The sequence below is a fragment of the Acinonyx jubatus genome, chromosome E3 (genome assembly GCF_027475565.1).
Source record: "Acinonyx jubatus isolate Ajub_Pintada_27869175 chromosome E3, VMU_Ajub_asm_v1.0, whole genome shotgun sequence".
Lineage (NCBI taxonomy): Eukaryota > Metazoa > Chordata > Mammalia > Carnivora > Felidae > Acinonyx > Acinonyx jubatus.
Window position 1 is genome coordinate 31,536,105 of NC_069398.1, and position 26,250 is coordinate 31,562,354.

At 48.9% G+C, this 26,250-nt stretch overlaps 1 protein-coding gene across 3 annotated transcripts in view; it reads right to left on the minus strand.

The window, feature by feature from the left end:
• DAGLB (diacylglycerol lipase beta) overlaps nucleotides 1–26,250 on the minus strand; it is a 36,675-nt gene that overhangs the window by 2,854 nt on the left and 7,571 nt on the right. The window contains exons 3-16 of one of the 3 annotated variants that reach the window (XM_027042255.2): nucleotides 24,086–24,257; nucleotides 22,622–22,880; nucleotides 20,850–20,972; nucleotides 20,144–20,271; nucleotides 18,555–18,681; nucleotides 17,699–17,782; nucleotides 16,165–16,242; nucleotides 13,446–13,526; nucleotides 13,228–13,355; nucleotides 3,104–3,172; nucleotides 2,949–3,021; nucleotides 1,091–1,341; nucleotides 810–1,001; nucleotides 180–425 (exon numbers count right to left, since the gene is read on the minus strand). In XM_027042255.2, coding sequence (XP_026898056.2) covers nucleotides 380–425; nucleotides 810–1,001; nucleotides 1,091–1,341; nucleotides 2,949–3,021; nucleotides 3,104–3,172; nucleotides 13,228–13,355; nucleotides 13,446–13,526; nucleotides 16,165–16,242; nucleotides 17,699–17,782; nucleotides 18,555–18,681; nucleotides 20,144–20,271; nucleotides 20,850–20,972; nucleotides 22,622–22,880; nucleotides 24,086–24,257 — 1,811 coding nt within the window. In that variant the 3' untranslated portion in view covers nucleotides 180–379. Of the gene's footprint in view, nucleotides 1–179; nucleotides 426–809; nucleotides 1,002–1,090; nucleotides 1,342–2,948; nucleotides 3,022–3,103; nucleotides 3,173–13,227; nucleotides 13,356–13,445; nucleotides 13,527–16,164; nucleotides 16,243–17,698; nucleotides 17,783–18,554; nucleotides 18,682–20,143; nucleotides 20,272–20,849; nucleotides 20,973–22,621; nucleotides 22,881–24,085; nucleotides 24,258–26,250 lie in introns of those variants that run through there. The other 2 variants (XM_027042257.2, XM_027042256.2) reach the window with 2 other exon arrangements.

A 26,250-nucleotide genomic window follows, 5' to 3' on the forward strand; every position in this document is an offset into this window, starting at 1 on the left:
CAGATGTCTTTGCAATCTCAGTCTTTAGCCCAGAGCTCCAAGAAAAAAACTATCCAAGAAGACTTCATTTTTGTTCAGACAGAAAGCTTTTCAAACGCGATTGCTGTAAAACTAGCCAGTAAAACAGGCCTTCCCGCAAACATCCAGTGGAAGAGTACGTCACGGTACAGACACGAACGACACGTGTAAGTGCTTTATTATAAACTCCCTCGGAATCCACTGGCTGACGTCCAAAAGCCAAAGTAATAGGTGAAAATAAAGCAGCTTGATGTTGAGGCTGGAGCGCCGAGGAGCAGTGGCCCCAGTTCCCAGCCTGACCTCGGGGCTGACCCTTAACGCCACCCAGGAGAAGACCCATCCGTACCCTTACAGTGACGCACTAAGATTGTGTAGCCAGGAAAATCCAGTCTGCCGGGTTCAGACTCCTAAACAGTGGTAAGACGAGACCCTGTCAGTGAAAAGGTGGGACGGGGGGGGGTGAGAGTCCACAGATCTGTCAGGTCCTTAAACCTGGCCGTGGATCCCAACTTTTGCCGGGACGGTTCTGAGATCATCAGGGAATTGCCCTGGAGCTTCCCACACGAGTCCCGTCATCTCCGTGTTCTCTCCTGACACCCGATCTTGCTAACACTGTGATCGAGATGACTTCCCAAATCGTTCCGTGATTCAGAAGACCACCAAATCTAGTACCTGTCGGATTCCTATCGACGGACATCCACCGGCATCACGCACGTCACTCTGCTACTGTCCACGTAAGAACAAAAGTGTGAGTCTGCTGTCCTCGAGCGGTTTAGAGTAGCTCTACTTACACCATGTCCACGTTGGAGCCACCTCCGGGGGGACAGAAAACGTAGGCGGCCCTGTCGGACACCACGCTGTCCAAGGCTTTCATCAGGACGTCGGGCATGTGGTCCGTTAACATCTTCGGGCCGATGAGTATTTTGCTGAACTGTGATTCGTGTGCCCACCTCGCACTGTACCGAGCGGCGGCGCGGCAAAACCTGAGACAGACAGAAGCTGAACTAGCGGAGCGCCCCCCTTGGCTGGAAGCGCACGTCAAGGGGGACCGAGCCACGCCGCCCGCACTCACCTCCCTGAGGTGCCTTCTTCCTCCAGGTGGATGATCCTGCCGGGAGGGTAGAGATGGGGGTACTTGGCGGGGGACTCCAGGGGGGAGTCGCTGGAGAAGCTGTATGTCGGGGACCCGTGCGTCAGCAGGCTCTGCTCCCCCAGAAGCGGCTGCGTCAGGTGTCCCTGGGCGCCCCCGTCCAGCTCTGTGGGAAGGTTGTCAGGGTCGCCTCCGAACAGCTCATACCAGCACCCGCGCAGCAGGATCTTGTACTGAGGGCAGAGCAAGAAGGCAGGTGCCTGTTACCCAGTCCTTCCCGGGCCACACAGACCTCGGACCACAGCACTTGCTGCGGGACGGTGACCTCAGAGCTCAAATGCCTCCCTGGTTTGTTTAAACCACGGGTCTTAGGAGCGTGGACCTCAGTGGCCCGAACTCCTGTATCTCTTGCACAACGAAGCCACATCAAACTTGAAGCAACAGTAAAAACCACATCATGCAGATTTTGAGAAAAAGTGACCCTTAATTCTTTTTAGGCAGTTCTGCCAACCAGCTTCATTCTTTCCCTTAAGCACATTACTGTTTAAAAATTTGAGGAGTGGGGAGTAGTTGGTAAGGAGAAAGCTTATTAAAATAATTTTTTTGAAAGTCAGAAAACTTTGTTTTCATAGTAAATTAAATCATCAAAGACTCGGGGCACCTGGGTGGCGCCGTCGGTTAAGCGTCCGACTTCAGCCAGGTCACGATCTCACGGTCCGTGGGTTCGAGCCCCGCGTCGGGCTCTGTGTGCTGACAGCTCAGAGCCTGGAGCCTGTTTCCGATTCTGTGTCTCCCTCTCTCTCTGCCCCTCCCCCGTTCATGCTCTATCTCGCTCTGTCCCCAAAATAAATAAAAAACGTTGAAAAAAAAAATTTAAAAAAAAAAAGATCAAAAACTCTACATCCTTGTTACCATCTATCGTCCGCTGCCTTCAAACATACCTCTAAGAATCATTTTTATATTACTTTTTTAAATGTTCATTTATTTTGAGAGAGAGAGAGAGACTGTGAGCCAGGGCGAAGGGCAAGAGAGAATCCCAAGCAGGCTCTATGATGTCGACACCTCTGACACGGGGTTCGATCTCCTGCACCGTGAGATCATGACCTGAGCCAAAATCAAGAGCCAGATGCTTAGTCGACTGAGCCACCCAGGTGCCCCTGAGAATCCTTTAAAAAAAAAAAAAATATATATATATATATATATATGTGTGTGTGTGTGTATGTTTCTTTTGAGAGAGTGAGCTCAATTGGGGGAGGGGCAGAGAGAGGCGAACAGAGGATTGGAAGCAGGCTCTGAGCTGTCAGAGAGCCTGATGCGGGGCTTGAACCCACGAACTGAGAGATCATGACCTGAGCTGAAGTGGATCATTTTTAAATCTGCCCTTAAAGAAAAAAAAAAAAAAGTGTTTTTTTTCTCAGTACATCATGGATATCTTTCTCTATTGATAAATGTAAATTTATGTCACCATTTCTAATGACTACAACATTCCATGGTATACTAATAATTCTTAAACTCTATTTGGCAGCCTTATTTTCTAAGCTTTGGGACCAAAAGCATCAGAATACTGTTGGTCACAAGACAGGGCAAAGAAAGCGCATCACTGAAGTGGAACAGGGAAGGTTCTACCACAGTCTCTAACCGTGGCATTTCAGGACTGAGCCGTGTGCTTTCCTTGGCATCGGCCCCGAGCCCCAGATGGAAGCTGTACCCCGGGGAGAGAGAGCCTCAGGCAACGGCATCGAATGCGCTGGGCTAAGAGCCTCTGAATTGAGAAACTTCCTCTCGGGGCACACACAGCCTCCAACTCCTGCAGACCCTCTTCCGGGCACCCCCAGGTTACCTTGGGCTTGTTACAGTGCGCGATCACTCGCAAGATTCTCTTCTTCAAATCTTCCAAGTTGGTCACACTTAACCTGTTTAGCAGAAGACCAGATTGAAGCTCAAAATCCGGTCTTTCAGCTGCCCCGAGCCCCGAGGAAGCGCCGGCAGACTCACCTGGGGATGATATCCTTGCCTAGCACAAGCGACACAGTGAAGTTCTTGGAGTGTTCATAAAGGGATTTGCTGAAATTTCAGAAAGATAAACATTCGTCAAGTTTCAGGATTATATTGCCCACAAAGAGCTCCAAAGAGAAATCGAGCAACTTTGCCAGGTGACCGAGGTCAGTTTTCAGAGACTTGGGCTGTTCTCTACCCTTTAAAAAAGGGGAAGAGAAAGTGGAGAGCATCCAATCGGAGCGACTCCTTTCCCGGATTCTAGTAAAGCCACAACAGCCGTCAGCCGGATCGAGACGGCAGACCACGCACATGCTTGTACCCTTCGCCCCCGCAGCCCCCCTTGGAGGGACCTAACAGACACTCTGGCCGGGCTCCCGGGGGGGCTCAGTTGCTTCAGCGTCCGACTCCATTTCGGCTCAGGTCATGATCTCACAGTTCGTGGGATCGAGCCCCAAGTCGGGCTCTGCAAAGACAGCGGGAGCCTGCTTGGGAATCAATCTCTCCTCCTCTGCCCCTCCCCGGCTCGTGCAGTGGTGTGCGCGCTCTCTCAAAATAAATACACTTGAAAGAAAAAACACCAACTGGCAAAAACGGAGAAGGACAGATACAAAAGGCTATCACTGCTTACAATAGCAGAGGCTGGAAACCCCAGTGTCCACCCCTGGAGAGCTGTTCAATTCATACACCACAGCACGTCCAGGGAGTACCGAGTCCTTAGCAGCAGGAGAGTGAGGGTGGCCTGTGCTGCTGTGGGGTGGTCTCAGGACACACGGTCAAGTTACAAGTTACAACAACACCCACGGCAGCATGAAGACTTACGAAAAGGAGGAGGAATGCAAAGTTGTATCCGTATTTGCTTTTATATGTAAATAGGTGAGAATTATGGAAAAGCCAAGTTAAAAACTAACGGTGACCTCAGGGAAGAAGGATGGAAAGGAGATGTCTCTGAGTGTCTCTTGCTCTGTAGAGTTGTCTTTGGAACCACGTCATTGTCTTACATAATCATAAAAATTAAAAGAAGGAAAGCAATTCCTAACATCGAGGGTGAAAGAAATGAACCTAGCGGTGTGTTAGCCAAACGGGAGGATTATTTCAGGTGAGCTTCCAACAACAGAAGTTGGCTGTCCATCCCTGGGGGGGATGTTACATAAGAACAAAACCAAGTGTAAAAAAACCCAAACCGCCTGCAGCAGTCCTCCCACTATGAGCATTCCGGAAGTGGTCAGTCTGTGGGCCCTCTGCACACATACATCGGTGCGCACACGGCTCTGTGGACCTACTAAAAACCGGGGCTCAAGGAAACCAAGATTTTTAGCATAAGAGAAAAAAAGATACAGTTGCGGTAAAAATCCCGATCTTTAAGTTGAAAGTGTCAATATGAAGTAAGGATACATTTCCTCTTTGGGGTAACAACAGCATTTCCTACCTCTTAGCACCGAAAAGGCCTAGAAACCGTGACCCCGCCTGGCAGGAATGGGGCACCCGGTGCCCAGGTGACAGTCTCTAATACCATTTCCTACTCAAAAACAACACAGTACTCCATGGGGAGATGGTTGCCGCTTCCACATGGCAGGACCGGGCAAGAAACCTGAGAACCGTTTTGTGGTGCCAGAAAGGAGACACCTGTCCGACACCCGGGGCCGTGGCAGGGTGAGAAGCCTGGTTTGAAGGGACTCCGCTGGCCAAAAGGGGACCGTGGGAACATCAGCAACTCTGCTGCAGTGGGCTGAGATAGTTTCAAAGAATGAAGGTCCACCTCTGGAGAATGCTAGAATACCGATTCAGCACTCGGCACACAGCTAAGGAGAGGGAAAGATTCAAGCATTCATGCATCTGTTCTGCTTAAACTGTGAGAAGCTTATACCTCAGATAACCAAGTACTTGGAAGAAAAGTGTTTTTTTTTTTTTGAATTTTTGGCTAATAACTGTAGAAGGAATGCCAGAATATCAACATCTTGCAATCTCTAATAAAATATGTACATATCAGTTACCAGCTGCCAACGTCACAGAGCCCAGCAGACCGGTGTCTCCTGAGGTGATCCAATAGGAATCACGTACCATTCCCACCACGCATTACTGTCAAAAAAAATCAACCCTGAGTCTGTCAAGTTTCTAGACACAATTACCATCTTCTAGGACACACAGCCAGCGGTACGCAGGAACATGTTACGTGACATGGTGAATATACAAGAAAGGAAATCCAGAATGTGGATTCTCCACAACAAGTAACTTGTTTCGGAAATAGAGGGAAATGAGAAATCTATACATTAAGAGAGTTTACAGAATTTCTGTTGTCTGGATTGCCTGCATGTACACTACTAAATGTGATTAAAAACTAACAAAAAAAATACAGTTGCAAGACAAATCCACTATATCCAATGTGAGAATCTTGTTTGGAATTTATAACATTTATGAGATCATTGGGAGAACGTGATCAGTTAGTTATTGGTACGAAGAAATTATTAACTTTTTTAAAAAGTGCTCTATGCTATAGAAATCCGCATATTTCCGGATAAAATGATAGGTCTCAGATTTGCATCAAAGTAATCGCGCCATGGGATCTGTGGGAAGCAGGGGGTACCTGAAGATTCAGCGTGTTAATAAACTACTGAAGCTGATTAAATGGTGGCTTCTGCTCTTTTGACCTTGGTTTGAATTTGTAATTTCTGTATGAAAATTCCATTTTAAGATGATCATAAGCACTGAAGAGAGCATTAGTGATCTCGTACAGGAATCCGAAGAACTATCCAGAAGGTAGCACTAGAAACAAAGAGACAAGGTACGAGAGACAAGTTCACAACGTGCAGTAAGAGCAAGGCAGTAATGCCTGTCTGATGGGAGGCCCCCAAGGAGTGGGAGACCGCAGAGGCAGCCATCTGCCACATGTGACTAGGCCTTCACAGATTGGGGGATCTAAACCTTTCAAGCAAGATACATTAAAAGGAGATTCTACAAGCACTTAGGAAAAAAGCAAACACCCATGTAACCTGGATGCACCTTACTGAGTAAAAGAAACGCAACACAAAAGACAGCATATTGTAGGATTCCATTTATGACATGCTAGAGAAGAGAAAACTACAGTGACAAAAAGATCCTTGGATACCTGGGGGTGGGTGGAAGGGACTGACTGCAAAAGGACACAGGACATTTTAATGGTGATCAGCCCCGAAAGGGAAAAAAAAAAAGAAAACTGTCATTTGTGAAGTTATTATATACAATTAAAAAAAAAAAAAAAGAAAGCATCTGCAGAGGAATTCTAATTAATAGGGAAATTTAACAAGGCTGTTGGATACAAGACGAAAGACAAAGTTCTATGAGCTTGATCTACGTCAGCCAAAGGAGAAAATGATAAAATTTAATTGGAAGACATTAAAGGGTCCCAGAATACTTGAAAAGCGACTTTATGTTTAAAGGCTGGAAGGCTCAGTAATGTGTTAGTTACCTCCAGAGTGAACTAGAAAGTAAAGGCAGCTGAAATAAGAACTAAGCTTTTTGTTTACGGAACTTGCAAAGTTGATCCCAAAATTGATTATGAGGTGCAAAGGGCTAAGAACAGCCACGAAGCTCTTGCAAAAGCAAAAGGCACACTAGATTTGCACCACTAGAGGCCAACACTTCGTGTTGGCAGCAGGGGAAGGGCTACGATGTTGCGCTGTGTGGGGGAAATGACTGGATCCCAGACTCACACCGCACACAAAAACGCAATTAAACACAGACTAAAGATCTACCTAAAGGTGAAAGGCCAGACTAAGAGCTGTTGGAATAAAGAAGATGAGCTTCGAATCCTTAGGATAGAAAAAGATTTCTTTAAAAAAAAATTTTTTTTTTACATTTATTAATTTTTGAGAAACAGAGTGAGACAAAGCGTGAGCGGGGGAAGGGCAGAGAGAGAAGGAGACACAGAATGTGAAACAGGCTCCAGGCTCTGAGCAGACGGTCAGCACAGAGCCTGATGCGGGGCTCAAACCCACAAACTATGAGATCATGACCTGAGCCAAAGTCGGACGCTCAACTGACGGAGCCACCCAGGTGCCCTGAAAAAGATTTCTTAAATAAGAAACAAAAATCATAAACGAAAAGGTTGACAAATGAAGGTTAAAATCAAGAACGGAAGGAAGTGAAGACAGGACGCAATGCAAGTACAAAGTACATTGAGGACCAGGAGAGCATATTCACGACACTTACTTGCAGCTGCAAAAGAACGGACTACATAACATACGTGTTTGCAGATCGAGGAAGCAAAAGACCTGACAGTAAAATGGGCAAAAGGAACACCACCAAAGTAGAAACTCAACAGACAAGGAATCCAGTTCTATAAATTCTGAAACCACACAAATCCAAACTGCTATGTGGAGACCTGAATATAAGCGGGAAAACTACTTTTTAAAGCAAAGGAAGAATTTTCACAAAGGTCAGGATGGGGAGTATGTGCAGGGAAGGAGAGGACGCACAGGGAATTCTAAGTCACTGAACGCTTGGTTTCTCAATGTGGGTACAGAGAGCTGTGTGTATTTTTAAATCCACTTTATTGAGGTGGACACAGCAAAATCACCCAATGTGAGTGGACAAGTCCTGACAAATGCTTTAACTGCCACCACCATCACAATAAAGAACGTTTCCAGCACCCCCAAGAGCCCCCTGTGTCCTCTGGCCATCAATCCCACCCCCACCCCAGTAGGTGAGATAACTGGAATCCTACAATAGGTCTTGTGTGTAGACTTTTCTTCACATGGCAAAATGCATCCACGTTGTAAAGATGTTTGCTTATCCTTCTCAGAAAATGTAAATTTTGTATTAAATGTTTCACAATCTAAGAATTCAGTTAAAAAGTCATTCCTGGGGCACCTGGGGTGGCTCAGTCGGTTGGGCGTCTGGCTTCCGCTTAGGTCACGATCTCATAGTCAATGAGTTCGAGCCCCGCGTCGGGTTCTGTGCCGACAGCTTGGAGCCTGAAGCCTGCTTTGGATTCTGTATCTCCCTCTCTCTCTGCCCCTTCCCTGATCACACTCTCTCAAAATAAAATAAAAACATAAAAAAATAAAAATAAAAAGTCATTCCTGTTGGGGCGCCTGGGTGGCTCAGTCAGTTAAATGTCCAACTTTGGTTCAGGTCATGATCTCGCAGTTTGTGGGTTTGAGCCCAACATCAGGCTCTGTGCTGTCAGCTCAGAGACTGGAGCCTGCTTCGGATTCTGTGTCTCCCTCTCTCCCTGCCCTTGCCGGCTTCCTCTTTGTCTCTCTCTCAAAAATAAATATTAAAAACATTTTTTTAGAAGTCATTCATGTCTTTTGATATGTATAAATGTATATTTTAACATAAAAAGAGCTTTAAGGGGCACCTGGGTGGCTTAGTGGGTTAAGCTCAGGTCATAATCTCACAGTTGGGGAGTTCGTGTCCCGCATCTGGCTCTGTGCTGAGAGCTCAGAGCCTGGAGTCTGCTTCAGATTCTGTGTCTCCCTCTCTCTCTGCCCCTCTCTGGCTCACGCTCTGTCTCTCTCTCAAAAGTAATAAACATTAAAAAAAAAAAAAAAAAAAAGCTTTAAAAATTGGAAAGGTATACAAATATTTATATATAAATATAATGGACGGAATTATAATTATTATATATAATTACCAATAGTAACACAAAATGTAAATTTCCATCCATAGACTAAAAATGGCATAACCAGATAATAGAATACTCAGCAGCTACATAAAAAACATGCTCTCAAACAATATTTAAGGATGTAACGTATACAAAATATTATGTCTGGGTGACTGGCTGGCTCAGTTGATTGGGCCAACTCTTGATTTTTAGCTCAGGTCATGATCCCAGGGCTGTGGGATCCAGCCCTGTGTTGTCAGACTTGACGCTGAGCATGGAACCAGCTTAAGATTGTGTCTTTCTCTCTTTCTGCCCCTCTCCAGCTTCTGCTCTCTCTCTCTCAAGTAAGTAAAAACTGTCAATTTGTAAAACATAGCCACATACAAGCAGCTAGAAGTAAACAAACCTAAATAGTTCCAATGTGATTTCTGGGTAGAAAATCTCTGATCTTTCCACTTTTTTACATTTTCCAAAACTTCCATGATGGATACAAATTTCTTTTTTCCTCCCCTTTTTCCTTCTTTTTAAATTATAGCACAAACTTCTTTTATCATTAGGACAGAAAATGATGTAGGATTAAGTATGTTAAGAAAAGAAAAATATACTTTCGAACTTAAAAAAATAATCAGGAAACAAATTCAGGAGAGTTGTAGGCTACAGGACGACTCCGGACATAACATGGGGCACAGTGTTACGCAGGTTCGGTTGCAGTAAAGCAAATACTGCGGTACAGCGACTAACGTGAATCGTTTGGTTTCCCAGCGCAGAGAAGTTCTGTTTACACGCGTTGCAGTCTATTAAGTGTGCAACGTCTATTTAACTTTCTTTAATGTTTCTTTATATTCGAGAGAGAGAGAGACAGAGCTCAAGCGGGGGAGGGGCAGAGAGAGAATGAGACACAGAATCTGAAGCAGGCTCCAGGCTCTGAGCTGTCAGCAGAGTCTGAGGCGGGGCTCAAACTCATGAGCTGCGAGATCATGACCTGAGCCAAAGTCAGACGCTTAACCCACTGAGCCACCCAGGGGCCCCAAGTGTGCAGTGTCTATTTAAAGTGTGCAATGATGTGTCTACAAAAACAATGTACACACTGTAATTAAAAAATACTTTATTGTGGGGCGCCTGGGTGGCTCAGTCGTTTAGGCGTTCGACTTCGACTCAGGTCATGATCTCACAGTTTGTGAGTTCGAGCCCTGCCTCAGGCTCTGTGCTGACAGCTCCGAGCCTGGAGCCTGCTTCGGATTCTGTGTCTCATTCTCTCTCTGCCCCTACCCTGCTTGTGCTCTGTCTCTGTCTCTCAAAAATAAATAAAAGTTAAAAAAAATTTTTTTTAAATACTTTATTGCTAAAAAATGCTAACCACCATCGGAGCTTTCAGTGAGTCATAACCACCCATCACACGTCAACATAACAAAATAATGAAAAAAATTGAAATACTGCAAGAACCTTTAAAATGTGACAAAGACATAAAGTGAGCTGATGCTGTTTGAAAAGTGGTCCCAACAAATTTGCTTAAGGCAGGGCTGCCACACACCTTTACTTATTTAAAAAAAATTTAAAAAATGAAGCAGTACCTGCGAAGCACAATAACACAAGGTATGTACCTGTATATAGGAATCTGTTGTCGGCATAAGCTAATGAGCTATCAGAAAGAAAAATAAGAAAGCAATCTGACTCACAGTTGCACCCCAAAACCACGAAGGAATCAATTTAACCAAGGAGGGGCAAGACGTGTGCACTGGAAACCCTAAGACCTGATGAAAGAACTGAAGACAAGAATAAATGGGAAGGTTTCCATGCTCGCAGACTGGGAGAATTAATACTGTCAAAATATCCACACTACCCAAAGCAATCTAGAGTCAGCTCAATCCCTATCACAATTCCAGGGGCATTTTTCACAGAAATAGACGAAATAATCCTAAAATTTAGGCGGAACCACAAAAGACCCCAAATCGCCAAAGCAATCTTGAGAACGAAGAGCAAAGCTGGAGGCATCATGCTCCCGGATTCCAAACGATATCATAAAGCTACAGTAATCAAAATAGTATGGTATTGGCATAAAAACAGACACACACCCCAGAAATAAAGCCAACTAATTCACAACACAGCAGCAAGAATATACGAGGCGGCCAGAACAGTCTCTTCAAGCAATGGTGCTGGGAGAACCAAAGCCACGTGCAGAAGAATGAACCTGGACCCTATCTTACACCACAACACGACCCAACTCAAAATGATGAAAGACTAAAATATAAGACCTGAAACCATAAAACTCCCAGAAGAAAACAGGCAGTGAGCTCCCAGACATTGGTCTCAATGATGACTTTTTGGATTTGACCCCAAAAGCAAAGGCAACAAAAGCAAAACTAAACAGGGAGGGACCACATCCAACCGAAAAGCTTCTGCACAGAGAAAGGGAACGACCGACAAAACGAAAAGGCGATCTGCGGAATGGGAGAAAACATTTGCAAATCATACCTCTGACAAGGGGTTGATGCCCAAAATATATAAAGAATTCACACAGCCCACTAGCAGAAAAACAGTAAGATTTAAAAATGGGCAGAGGAGCAGAACATTCTTTTTTTTTAAGCAACACTTTGTGGTTTTTTTGTTTTTGTTGTTGAGAGAGAGGACACTAGTGAGTGAGGGGCACAGAGAGGGAGGGGGAGGGGGAGAGGGAGGGAGAGACAGAGACAGAAGCGGGGCTCACCCAAAGTGGGACTCGAACTCACGAACTGTTAGATCACGACCTGAGCTGAAGTTAGATGCTTCACTGACTGAGCCATTCAGGTGTCCAATACCTTTTTTTTTTAAAATGTTTATTTTTGAGAGATCGTGCACACGCGTACAAGCAGGGGAGAGGCAGAGAGAGAGAGAAGGAGGGAGGGAGGGAGAGAGAGAATCCCAAGCAGGCTCCATGCTATCAGCGCAGAGCCCCACATGGGGCCTGATCTTGTGAACCATGAAATCATGACCTCAGCTTAAATCAAGAGTCAGACGCTTAACCGACCTAGTCACCCAGGTGGCCCTAAACATTTTCTTTTTAAGTAGACTCCACACCCAGTGTGGAGCCCAACACGGGGCCCAAACTCACAACCCTGAGATCGAGACTCGAGCCAAGATCAAGAGTCGGATGCCTGACAGCCACCCAGGCACCCCGAATGGACTTTTTTCCAAAAAGAGACATGCACGTGACCCACAGGTACATGAAAATGCTCAACATCACTACTTCTCAGGGAAATGCAAATCCAAACCACGATGAGATATCACCTGACACTTGTCCGAATGGCTAGTAAAACAACAAAGGTCCCCAAACAAGAAATAATGAGTGCTGGCGAGGATGTGGAGAAAAGGCAACCCCGGTGTCCTGCTGGTGGGAAAGCAAACTGGTGCAGCCACTGCGGAAACCAGGGTGAAGTCTCCTCAAAAACCTAAACGTGGAACTATCATGTCATCCGGCAATTACACTTCTGGGTACGTGTCCAAAGAAAATGAAGACGCTAACTTGAAAAGAGAGCTGTACCCCCACGTTTACTGCAGCATGATTTGCAACGGCCAAGACGTGGGAACTACGTAAGCATGCATCAGCACATGAATGGAAAAAAGGTGGTGTGTGTGCACGTGCATGTACAATGACCATAAAATAGAATGAAATTCTGCGATTTGCAACAACACGGATGGACACTGAGGGCATTATGCTAACTGAAATCAGTCAGATAGACTTATTTATTTTTATAAATACTGTATGATCTCACTTATATGTGGAATATAAAAAAAAAAAAAAAAAATCCCCCAAAGCCAAGCTCACAGACACGGAGAATACAGGCTGGTGGCTGCCAGAGGCGAGGGCTGCAGGGCGGGTGGACTGGGTGAACGGAGCCCAAGGGTGCAAAGCCCGAATTATAAATAAGTCACGGGGACCGATGGGGATGGAAGTACAGCATGGTGACGAGTTACTAACACCAGATGGCACATCTGCAAGCTCCTAAGAGAGGGGCGCCTGGGGGGCTCAGTCGGGTGAGCGTCCGACTTCAGCTCAGGTCATGATCTCATGGCTTGCAGGTTTGAGCCCTGCGTCGGGCTCTGCGCTGACAGCTCGGAGCCTGGAGCCTGCTTCGGATTCTGTGTCTCCCTCTCTCTCTGCCCTTCCCCCACTTGTGCTCTGTCTCTCTTTGTCTCTCTGTCTCTCAAAAATAAACAAACACTGAAAGTTGCTAAATGAATCTTAAAAGTTCTTATCCCAAGGAAAGAAATTCTGTCATGTAAGGAGACAGAGGTTGCCTAGACGTCTTGTGACCATTTCACAACGTATTCTGTGGGACATCTGATGTGAGCCGTCCCTCTGTGTAAAAAGAGTCTCCGCTCTGTGCCCTTTTGGAGAGCAGAGCTGTGCTCACGCAGGCCTGTGAAAGGCTGTTTGGTGTCCCTGCAACTGTGCAGTGCTTGAAGCAAACGGGCTGAGCACGAGAGATCACGAGATCACAACTCCAAGACCGGTCTGGAGCACGCGGCACCCCGTCACACGCCTGCCAGAAACAAGTACCTCAGCAACCCCCGGGGCGGGGAGAAGGCGTAGCACCGGAGTTGAGGGTACGAGCTCCTGAGCATGATGGCCAGCAGGGCCGCGGCGCCGGCCCCCAGGCTGTGTCCCACGACCACTAGCCGGTATTCCTGCGGGACAAAAGCAGAACGTGTCGTGGTTAAAACGAAGCAGACGGCTGATGACAACGACGGGAAGGAAAAGAAAAATGAAAACCTCACGGGAGCAATGCTGAACGCTTGGCTCAAGATCCCATCATTGATGAGGCGCTGGTACACATATCTGGCGGCTTGAGAAATCCCCTAAAAATGCAGACGAGAGAAGGTGGCTTTTGATCATCAGACGAAATGAGTTCCGTTATGACAGGTGACAGGCTTACACTGTGCACACTCATTTGTGACGGTCTCCCCAAGGCGGAGACCAGCACCTGGGGATCAGCGGCCACAGCTACCACTCGCCCTTGTGTTCCTGGTTCCTGATGCAGAGTTCGGCCTGGAGAGGGGGCTCCATGGCTGTTTTCATGAACCAGTGAACGGGTAACATCGGGAACACACGTGCATGGCAAGGGGTCTTTCTATGGCTTATTCTGAAGCTATACGATATTTTGCTGTATACGCATACCACGGTTTACTTCAGCCAAGTCCTGACGGATTGTCAGATTTAGATTATAAGTGGCTGATCTTCTAACATGACATTAAAACATAAAGTTCCGAGTAAGTGATATTCGTCAAGCATTCAGTTTCGGCAAAGGCAAAACTAAGACCATCGGAAATGAGTTCTAGGGGGGTCAGATTTTAGTTCCATTTCAAAGAAGAAATGAAATGTAAAACCTCCTAACAAATACAGCTGTCCTAAGAGACAGGCTTCTTGAAAAATGAAGCAGTTTCAATGGAGGACAAGACAAGGCCATCGTGGCCCCTGTCCTTGTGCGGCTGCTCTTCTAACAAGACCGAAGGGGAGAAATCCTGTGTTCAGATGCGAGACGCGGGAGAGCCTCCCGAGCTACTGCAAATCCCTGAGTGGGTAACAACTGAATTCTGGGGGAGGAGGCGGGACCTGGCCTCACACGAGAGAGGCCCGGTTCCGGACAGACAGAGCCAAAAGTGACCTGGACACCACTGCAGCTGGCCGGAGTCCCTGGCCCGTGTCACACACGCAGGCCAAGACTGTGCTCGCTTGCATGGTCGTGAACTCCAACGATTTCGGCCAGTATCGGGGCCAAAACGTGTAGGAGTGAAGCCAGAGGCGGAGAGCAGCAGTACAGGCCCTTAGGCCTGCAGCTCCAGCAGCCACCTTCCTGGCCCGAGGGAGGAGCTGCTTCTGGAGGGACCGGGACCAGGCTCAGAGCGCATCTTGTGGTCGCACAAAGCCTGCGGCTAGATTCTAAGACCAGAGCCACTACCCAGCCCACTGAACCGCATCCTGTGGTTGGCTAGTGGCTGTGTCTCGGTAAGAAAGTCGAACATTCTGGTTCTTCTTCCCACGTGTCCGACAGTTAAACTGGATTCCTGTGTGACTCGAGGCACAAAGAGACAGCTAGGGGTTGCGGGGGAACATTCACTTCCGAGGACTGTCAAGCTTCTAACGGGGGGGGGCGGGCAGAACGAAGCCTCCAGTCTGGCCCCGCCTTGCGAACTATCCAGGCAGGACACTGGCTCAATCAGCTCCACTCCGGCTCTGACACGTTTATATAAAAACTAAGCATTTTGCTTAAAAAACGATTACTAGAGAAATGATACGGGTTTTGGTTGAAAAACCCCCAAGTGCATAAAAACAGCACAGGCCCACCGCCATCCACCCCGACAGCCCTGGCCCCGGAAGCAGCCGCCATGATCTCTGGGACCGGACATTCCCCCAAACGTTAAAACACCCTGCTCGCCACCGCATCAGTCATCAGGGAAACGTGAACCCAGACCGCAGCGAGACACTGCTTCGCACCCCTGGGATGGCTGTCATCGAAGCCACAGAAGATACGTGTGAACGAGAACGTGGACAACGGGAGCCCTCACACGCTGCAAGCGGAGCGCCAACTGGTGCAGCTGGGCCGGAAGACGGTTCGGCGGCTCCTCCCTGAGTGAAACCCAGCTAACACCCCAAGACGCGGCGGCCCCGCTTCCGGGTGGAGTCTCTACAGAGCGCAAAGGAAGGGCTGCAGCAGTGGCCGGCGGGCCCTCCAGTGGACAAACGGACAAACCAAAGTGGTCTGTGCACACAGCAGAACGTCTCTCAGCGGCTGCCGAGAGGGGACTGCTGAAGGGACAGTTTGTTCGGGATGATGAGAAAGTCTGGGCACAGATGGCGGTCATGGGGACGGGCATTTGGAATCTATCTACCGCCAGCAACCCGTACGCTTACAAGTGGTTAATGTGACAGATATCATGTCACGTCATCGAAACCGTTTAAAAAAACCACCTCTGCTCTAGGCCCTTTGTGTTCCTGGAGGAGGAGCCCGCAGCCCCACGCCACCGGCACAGAACCAACAAGACGAGAACTCGTGTGTTGTGTCCTCTGCACAGGAAACCCGCGAGCGACAGGACGGGGCTGCGGGGCCCCTCGGGGCTCCTGGGCGGGAGACTCACGTGCGCTGGACGCTCCTCGGACCTCGACTTCCCCACGACAATGTGTGACTTTCATCAAGGGAAGAGCATTCGACTGGGGGGTCAAATGCCGAGTGACACTTATCCTAACAACTGTGTGGCCTCTGGTAAGTCCCTCGATGGCTCAGGACCTGCTGCTTCCTCTTAAAGAAACAAAAAGCAACCTGGTGGGACTGTCGTGGGAATTTGTACTAAAGGGGAAGAGCGCACTCACTCGGCACTGGCTATCTGCTGTACGGTTAGCAGGTTAGCATTCACGGGACAGTCAGACTTGGAAAAACCCTGGCCCCTCTGAGCTTCTCTTGGACGGAACACTCCCGAACACAAAGCCCAGGGCTCGTACCTTGTGCGCCGAACAGTCTTGCACCCCACACTCCAAGTTCAGGTCCTCGCTCTCCGCTGACAGGTCCGTGAGGATGTCCTGCAAAGAGCGCATTGGAAGAGAGAGGCCGCCGGGATGAGCTGAGAGCAGACGCTGCGGGGCAGGTCCCTCTGAAGGACAGTCTCCTGGGTCAGACTGAGGACTGAACCTCACACCCAAACTCAGGAGGGAAACCCAGGTGGCCAGGAAGCCTGAGGGACCCATGGCAGGGAGGGGGCTGTGGGACACGTCTAAGACACACCTTCTGCCTAAGTACTCTGTATACCCCTCTTCTAACTACCACAGAGCAGAGCCCTGTACCTGGGTTTTGAACAAAGCATGGTTCCTATCCTCAAGGGGCTATCAACGGCTCACAGAAACCTAAGGGAGGGTAAGAAATGCATTGGGGTGGGGGTGATTCCTGGAGGAGGTGACGCCAGAGACTAAAGGAAAAACTTACTTTCAGGAAACAGGGAGGTGGGCAACCCCAGGTGAAGGGGCAGCAGGCCCCAGCTTGGCTAACCCACCAGGGATGGGACTCCGGAGCATGTGGAGTGCCTGGTGGGAAGTGGAAAGGCAGGGGGGCTCGGGTCACAAAGCTCCGATAGAGCCATGATAAGAGACATGAATTCTGTATTAAAAAGCAACGGGGAAGGGGGTGCGGTGAGGGAGGTCCTGAGGAGTGGGAAGATCGGACCCACATTCTGGAAAGAGTCTCTGTGGACGGTATGAGGACTGACTGGGAAAATGGAAGACCAGGGACGGGGACCCGGATAGAAAACTGCTTCCCTGGCCTGGAAAAGGGGACAGGGGCACAATCAGGGCTACGGCACTGTGCACAGAGAGATGGCCGGAGAGAGCCGGGCAGGAGGGCAGGACAGAAACCGAGGATGGCTTCACCCTTTCTATAGGGGACAGCTGGGGGCTGCTGCAGAATTACCAGCAATCGGGGCCCAGACAGCGGGTCTGGAGGAGGTGAGGTGCCTGCGGTGTCCGGCCAGAACCCCCAGGTGCACCCCCGCCCTGCAGAGGGTCAAGGTCTCTCTACACTTTCTGGGGCGGCAGCAAAGTGGGAATCAGGAAATGAGATTCAGGAACGGCCAAGAACAGACCAAAAAGCACGTCACGGAAACAGGGAGAAAAAAGCCACCCAGGATCTCCCCGGGACAGGACGGGAGAGGTCTCGCTGGGCTGGGGACAGGTAAGTGGCAGTCCTCCAGGCGTCCGCATGTGAGCACCAGGAGGGGACTGGCAGGCGCCTCTGTAGCAACTTCTTGAAGGGAAGCCCCCCATCTCCCCAACCCCGCCAGTCTGTTTCTGATGCTTCTCAGTGAAAAGGAAAACGACTTCCTGGGTTTTTCCAAAGGGAGTGTCTCACAACCGGGGTCTGCTTCGGCAGCTTCTGTCCCAGTGTTCCCCCCCAACGCCTGCTGCCCTGTCTGACGCCGCCTTGATCCTCAGCTCCTGGTGCCCGCGGCTGGCCGTTTGCCCCACCCCTCGTCCCTGGGCTCCCTACCTGGAGAGACATGGTTCCTCTCACTGCCACCACGACGGACTCCTTCCTGTGGTCCAGAGCCACTAAAAAGGGAAGCTCGTAGACCTGAGGGCGAGGGAAAGAGGCAGGAGGTCCCGAGGGTAAGAACGTGTGGCTGCGGATACAGAGTTAGGCCGGCCCCCGTTGCTAACGGTTCCGCAGCCACAACTGCCAAGTGCAGCTCCCTGTCCTTCAACAGGAGGCGGGCTATGTGCAGACACGGTGCAGGGACATCCGGGGGGACTCAGTCGGTTAAGTGACTGACTCTTAGTTTCGGCTCAGGTCATGATCTCACAGTTCGGGAGTTTAAGCCCCTGCTTGGGACTCTCCCTCTCTCTCTGTCCCCTCCCTGCTTACTAGCAAGCTGTCTCTCAAAATAAATAAATAAACTTAAAACAAAACCAAACCAAAAACACAGTACAGCATCTCTATGAAGACTTCTGGCTCCATCTACGTTAAGCCGAAACAGTATGCAAAGTGTGTGTGTGTGTGTGTGTGTGTGTGTGTGTGTGTCTCCCCGTGTACGTTTTTCTGGGGAAAATAATCTGTAGGGGCGCCTGAGGGGCTCAGTCGGTGAAGCGTCCCACTTCGGCTCAGGTCATGATTTCGCGGTTCGTGGGTTCCAGCCCCGCGTCGGGCTCTGTGCTGACAGCTCGGAGCCTGGAGCCTGCTTTGGACTCTGTGTCTCCCTCTCTCTCTGCCCCTCACCCGTTCCCACTCTGTCTCTGTCTCTCTCTCTCAAAAGTAAATAAACATAAAAAAAAAAAAATCTGTAACTTGTCAGAATCTCAAAGGACTCCAGGACCCCAAAGAAGTTCAGAAGCGCCGTGACACCTACCTTGTCATGAAAGCTTATGTGAATGAAGTCCCTGTACTGTAGCCCTGTCGTCTGCAGGATGGAGCCAAAATGGCAGCTGAGCTGATCACCTCCAACCAAGTCATATTCTGCTGTCCTGGTTCTACAACTAAAAACACAGGCAAGGCTGGTACTCTGCCAACCTGAGCCACTTACCAAGGAACATCGATCCCCACTGTTCTGTCTTCCCCAAATCACGAGGTCCCAAGTTTACAATTTTCAGGCCTTACTCTGGCGAACATATAATGGCCTTTAAGAGATTACATTCCTGTGCATACTTCTTACTACAGCTTTCATCTCTGGAGTCGTGTCGATGTTTTACATATACAAAAAAATCAATATTAAGAATGGGAGATACTTGGGGCGCCTGGGTGGCTCACTCAGTTAAGTGTCCGACTTCGGCACAGGTCATGATCTCACACCTTGTGAGTTCGAGCCCCACGTCGGGCTCTGTGCTGACAGCTCAGAGCCTGGAGTCTGTTTCACATCCTGTGTCTCCCTCTCTCTCTGTCCCTCCCCCACTCATGCTCTGTCTGTCTCAAAAATAAATAAACATTAAAAAAATTTAAAAAAGGAGCGCCTGGGTGGCTCAGTCAGTTGAGCGTCCAACTTCAGCTCAGGACATGATCTCGCAGTTTGTGAGTTTGAGCCTCGAGTCGGGCTCTGCGCCGACAGCTCAGAGCCTGGAGCCTGCTTCGGATTCTGTGTCTCCCTCTTGCTCTGCCCCTAACCCACTCGCATTCTGTCTCTGTCTCTCTCAAAAATAAATAAAGCATTAAAAAAAAAGAATGGGAGAGACTCTAAAACTCCAGTAACGGGACAAACTGACCTCTTGCGTTTGCTGATATGATGTAATTCTAAGAAGGGTGCAATACCCCTCACGGGACATTCCTACCAAAAATGTGTATCTGGACTCTCATCAGGAAGAAACCATCTGACAAATGCAAATTGAGGGCCATTCCACAAAATACCTACACTGTCCTTTCCAAAATGTCAAGATCATGAAAGATGAAAAATGACTGAGGAATAGTTCCAAAATAGAAAAAAACTAGGGATGCATGTCAACTAAGTGCAATGCGTAATCTTGACCTGGAGGAAAAACTGTTACAAAGGATACTATCGTGGCAACTGGAAAACCGTGAAGACAGAATATAAATGAGTTATTGCTTAATGGTAACTTTCTCTCTCTCTCTGCCCCTCACCCCACTTGTACTTTGGCTCTCTCAAATTAAAAATAAAGAAAGGGGAGGGAGGGAGGGAGGGAGGGAACAGAAATACAGGCTGAAGTAACCGCAGAGAAGGGGCATGCTGATTGCATTACACTTCCAGTGGTTCAGGAAGAAGCTATGTATTTATAGTCACACAGCACATGTGACCAAACTGAGTCACAACTGGTGGCCCCATATAAAGGATATATGGGAGTTCTCAGTACTGATCTTGCAGTTTTGAAATATTTCAAAACAGAAAGTGTTTTGAGAGGGGAAACCGGATTATTTTTAGGAAATAACGGACAGACTGCGTAGCAAGTGACAAGCAGAAGGAAGACGGAGGCCTCAAACCCATCCACCTACCAGTCCCCACCGATCTTGCACAGCCCTGTGAAGGGGTTCCGATAAATGTACAGGGGCCACCCGTAGGCGGCTGCTGCAAACTGCATGTAATGATGGCAATTTTCTAACTCTGCATCTAAATCAGCTTCCTGTAAGAGAAGGAAAAAAAGCTTTTTGTATCAGGGAACCCCTTACGGACAAGACCAACTCACCAAGGTCATAAACCTGAACTCAAACTCCGGAGTCTCCCCTTCCTGCAACAAGTGAGCCGTGAAGACCTGGACAGCTGGATGGGGTGCAGAGAAACGTATATTCCTACATGCCACCTTCTCTTTCAGAAACATAAACACCCGTGGCAGGAAAACCCATCAAGCAAAGCTGACCCGTTTCCGCTCCCCAGGCGCAGAGCGCAAACACACCCAAGGAGATCCCAGCCCGGTCCCTGAGTTTCTGCCATGTAGACTGCAACAGCCAAGTTCCTAAAAGAGAATGCTTTCAAGATACATGGATGTGAAGCAGCCAGGAACGGGCTCCGCTCCCTGAACTCCGGGTAAGCAAACGCCTTACCTGACGGGTGAAAAACCACAACCAGCAGAAGCCACAACTCACGTTCCAAGCCAGCTGCTCCTGAAATTGGTGCTGGCCAGGTTTTTCTGTTCTTTGTTTTTTGAAGATACATAAATAGGTGTAAATATCAAAACTCTACAACCCAACAGAACGGGCTTACCTGGGGGGGGCCTGGGGAATGGCTGATGACCTCATCAGGCTCCTGGCTGTTCCTGATGTTGTCCTGTTGCTGATGGAGAAGGGTGAGGCCCGCCGCAATGTCGCTGGGCACCAGATCTGTGTCCTGGGTGAAAACAGCAGCTTGTCATAAAACTTAGCAGGGACAGCCCGAGTTCCTCAAAACCCAGTTTTATACAGTTCACATGCACACACAGTTATGTGTAAATGGGTATCTTAAAAAGTATTTTCCTTTCAAGACTTCTGCATGTGAGCTTAATGTTTTTTCCTATCCTGCCCTCAGACAAATCCACTGGACAACAAAAAAATGTGGCTGAGCTCTTATTTCAAATTTCACTTTAAGTAACTGAACCACTTAATGGACTTCACATCTTTTGTAAAGCTGGGGAGCAAATGGATAAGTAAATTCACCATCTTTGCCAGTAATAGCCGATTTTAGCCCAAACTTAGATGCTTGCTCAAGATGCTGTGGTTTTGTGGCAAGAGTCCCTGGGGCAGAGATTCGACACTGAACTTAAATACACCAGCTACTGCAAGCCTCCGGGAGAAGCCCACTCCAGGACAGCAACAGAGCAAGCCGCCTGCCCCTGACTTTCCCCTCCTCCTCCGGGTGGGGTATGGAGCAGGCAGGAATCCTCAGCTGCCTCCAGGCACTTCCAGTCCAGAAGGAGCAGGTACTGGCCACTCAGCCCCTGAGTCATCAGCTCTACCTGTGATGCAGGTGAAGACACCTGCTGAGAACACTCAGATTCTCTTCTTCCTTCTTCCAAAGTTTAAAAAAAATTTTTTTTTTTTAATATCTTCAAGAGAGAGAGATTGAGAGAGTGAGTGCATGCACGCATGGGAGAAAGGCAGAGAGAGGGAGACAGAGGATCCAAACCAGGCTCTGCACTGACAGTAGAGCCCCACGCGGGGCTCGAACTCATGGATCATGACCTGAGCCAGTCGGATGCTCAACCGACTGAGCCACCCAGGCACCCCTGCTTCTTCCAAATATCTTAAGACTAGGCAGAAGCACTCCTGGGGATTAGTTTAGGGAGACCCTTGTCCACTGTCTACTCAGAGGCTGCTGCTATACCCGCCTGGTGTCAGCCTACGGGGCTAGCCCTGGACACTGCTGACTCGGACGCCGCAGGAAAGGGACCAGCAGTCACTCAGGATGGCAAGAGAACTCCTGTCCCTTACTTGGTCTCAATACTGAACACGACAGTTTACTAAAGGATGTTACACGAAAGCACTCGATGTGAAAGAAAACCAAGTTTTTCTAAATCACTGAAGAAACTGCTCTAGAGTGAGGACACCTTCCTGCGCTGCAAGGACACATCCCGTCGTGCCGTAATGTGGCACACGAGGTCTGACACCACCCCGGATACAGGACACTGCTTACACCTGCCTGCACCTGCAGCACACCGGCCGGAGGACAGAGGATTCAGGTGACTGGCAAATTACCCGCGAAACATACAGGTTCCATTATTCGCCTCCTTAAACACTAACTAACACCCTTCACGGTGCAAAGAACCAGCAGCAACGCAGGACACACTGACCGGAGACACGGCGTCCGAAGCGCAGGGCCCCGGCTTAAGGCTCCGGAGCCCACGTCCTGTGAGCATCTCCCCTGCTCTGCCATGCAGAGACCACACATCCGCAAGAGCTGTTTTATGTCAACGGGGGCGCGGCTCAAAACACAGAGGGCTCATCTTCACGGAGGAGACATTTACTCAGGAGAAGAGACGAAAGCAGACCCCTTCGGCTTACTGAAAAGTAGGTTGAGAAAAGCTCTGCCGTACTCGAAAAAGCAACTCGAGTATGGTCATCTTTCCCGACACAGCAGCACAGTAACTTGATCCTGGTCTCCCACACGCTGGTAGCTGCTGTCTTGAGGCCGTTAAGTAGCTGGCTCGACTCATGACTGTCCAGGTGGTTGGGGCCAGCAGAGGAATACGGAGCCATCTTCCCCCCCAGTGGGTCAAAGACGACGATAATGGTAACCACAGTGGAGACGATGATAATCCAGCTGCAAAACAGAGAGAGGAGAAGGCGCGATGACCGTGGGTCCCACGTCCACATGCGTGAGCCAGGGCTCCCTCCTCAGGGTTCAGTTTTTACATCTGTACAGCCGTGGCTCTAGTTACCGAGGAAGATGCGGATATCCCAGAACCAGGCTGAGGTGAGCGACTTGTTTTTTCTAGAAAGTTCTTTATGCATCGACGGCTGACCCAGGCCTCACAAAAATCAGAACCTTAAAAGTAAAGACCACAAAAGGGGCGCCTGGGTGGCTCAGTCGGTTGAGTGTCCGACTCCTGATTTGGGCTCAGGTAATGATCTCACGGTTCATGACATCCAACGCTGTGTTGGGCGTGGAGCCTACCTGAGATTCTCTCTCCTTCTGGCCCTCCCTGGCTTGTAGCTCATGCACGCATGCGTGCCCGCCGTCCCTCCCTCTCTCTCTCTCTCTCTCAAAAAAAAAAAAAAAAAAGTTAAGGCCACAAAAAAGACGTCTAGTAGGTACAGTTGCAGCCTGGGCGTGGAAGCAGCTGGAACCTGCTCTCCACGGGCCACCAGCACGACCCAGACTCCTCCATGCTTCAGGGTTCTTCCCGGCAAAACCAGGAGAACTTTGCCACACTGTGGAAGAGTCCAAGAGGTCTTCCATTCATATGTGTGAGTGTGTCCAGACAGCGCACAACGTGCCAGGTGCTGTGGCTCAGGGAAACGCGTGCCAGCGGAAGACGCGCCCCCGTGAGGGGATTCTGCCACCGCTGCCCGGGCGGCTCGGGAAGCCCCCCTTTCCTTCTCTGTAACAGGACGGGAATTAACTTGATCAGTTCTAAGACCGTTAGCCTGGAAAACGTGAAAGCCTGACTCCCAGGCAGCAGCCCCCGTCACAATTCCTGGCACTGCGTTTCTACTCCTCTTGCCTTTAGTTTTTGCCCTTGGTTTGGTATCTGGGTTTTCTTCCTTCTCATAACACAAGGGACGAAATGCAGAAAAATGAGAACCAGTGAGAAAGAAAATGACATCAATACACGCATAACGAAAGATGAATTCTCATATATGAACAAGCGTCTCCCAATGTTTATGACCTACTCAAAGAGGTCCAATTCCTAACGATTTCAGGAAGCCCCTGTGCCATTGGGCTATCCGCAGTTACCCAGAAAGGTCTGTTGACTTCCATCTCACCTGAGACAAGAAGCTGAGAGAGAAGACGGAAGGCCTCACCTGACAACAACAGTGGCAATGATGCCATTCACAACCGTCTTGTCACACTGAATGTCGTCTGCTATCCAGGCGGCCCCCAGAGAAGCCCAGCCCATCTCTGGCAGAAAGAGCGCCAGGCGGATGTAAAGCAGCTTAGCCATGGATTTCCGTGGTCCAGGGTTACAAATGGTTCCTGAAACACAGAAGATATTCAAACTGGTCACCTGCTTCCTCAGACACTTCCTTCCCACAGAAACAGCAGAGCACCTATTAGCACGGTACCCACCTGGCTCCGTCTACTTGTAACTGGTACTCAAGGCCTAAGACTGACCGTCAGTGACCGATGAGGGGTGGGAACATGACAGAAAGCCTCCGGGTTCTACCTGGGGCGACCATATAATCGCCAAACTGGGATACCTCTGAGAGAGGAAGGAGGAGCTGTTCATAATTATGCTGGAACGGCTGGCACCAAACAGAGCCGTCCCAGGCCAACAGACCTACACAGTCACCAAGTTCAAGCAGCCACAAGAATGACTCCACCACCTAATGGAGACCTATGGCGTTCAGGCACCATCTGAAACACTTCACGTCTATTATTCTGTAATCCTCACGACTCTGAAAACAGTTACCATCCCATTTTTTTTAATATTTATCTTTTGAGAGAGAGAGAGAGAGAGAGAGAGACACGGAGCATGAGTCGGGGAGGGCCAGACAGAGAGAGGGAGACGCAGAATCCCAAGCAGGCTCCAGGCTCCAAGCTGTCAGCACAGAGCCCGACGCGGTGGTTGAACTCACGAACCGTGAGATCATGACCTGAGCCAAAGTCAGATGCTCAACCGACTGAGCCACCCAGGCACCCCCACCATCCCATTTTACAAATGAAGAAACTAAGGCTGGGAGAGCTTGGTAACTACTTTCTACAACATAATCCAGGTCTGTGTGGTCCCGGCTCTGTCTCACCAACGAACTCACTTTTGGGAAGTGAACAATTCTGATGCCTAAGATCACGTGAAGAGGCCTATTCAGACACGGACTTTATTTTTTTTAAACGTTTATTTATTTTTTGAGAGACAGAGAGACAGAACGTGAACGGGGGAGGAGCACGGAGAGAGGGAGTCAAAGAATCTGAAGCAGGCTCCAGGGTCTGAGCTGTCAGCACAGACCCGTATACGGGGCTCGAACCCATGAATTGGGAGATCACTACCTGAGCCAAAGTCGGATGCTTAACCGAGTGAGTCACCAAGGCGCCCTCAGACATGGCCTTTTTACTCTGCATACAAAACAAATCCAAGTATCAAGAGAGAGGCCTGGGTGCTTCAATTCCTGATGTTAAACATCAACTCTCTCCCTTTGGGAAAAAGTCGTGATAAAATACTGATTTAGGCAACATAAAAATGCCATGATTAAAACAAAAACAGTGAAGGAAAAAAGCCCCCAGAGCAATGATTGAAAACAAGATCTAAAGAATGATTTGGTGAGGAAATAGCTTTTAGGTTCCAAAAATGACCTCAGAGTCACATTTTAAAATGTTAGACACTATTGGGCCCCATTTTTGGCACAAAGACAAAATAGAAGGTAACCAAAACAACACTGTCTCTCTCTGAGGGACAAAGTGCAGGCATATGAAAAATCAGTGCTCTATTTGGAGCCCGCTACTAACATAGGCGATCACCCGCAAAACAGGAAACAGTATCTGGGCTCACTCACGGGGCGCACCGGAAGGCAGTAGCTCCGAATAAGGGAATGAATTCCCCAACAGCACCTGGGCCTGAAACTCCCAACGTCCTGATACTATGCGAATGAAATAAATACATAAATAGGGAAGCAGAAAATGGAGTTCTGATTAGGATTCCAAAGAGAAATAAAGATGCTGAAAAAAATCTCCTTTATATAGTCATTCCTATGAAAATGTTTTTATTTACATATAGATCTTCCTCTCAAGGCAAGGGGTTGCCAGGGCGGACTCAGCTGCTGCAGTGCCTCGTGAGGCTGCTGCTGCTGCTGCCTCATAACGAGCGAGCAGAACTTCATCCTTGAATGGAATGTCCTCGGCACAGCCTTGGTCTTCATCAGGCATAGCCATTTATGTAAAAACCACAAAAGGCAGGCCCGTGTCACAGAATCTTTGGCTTAACACCTCCAGACACTGCCGTAATCTTCTCCAGCACAAAACGAGCTGCAAGCTC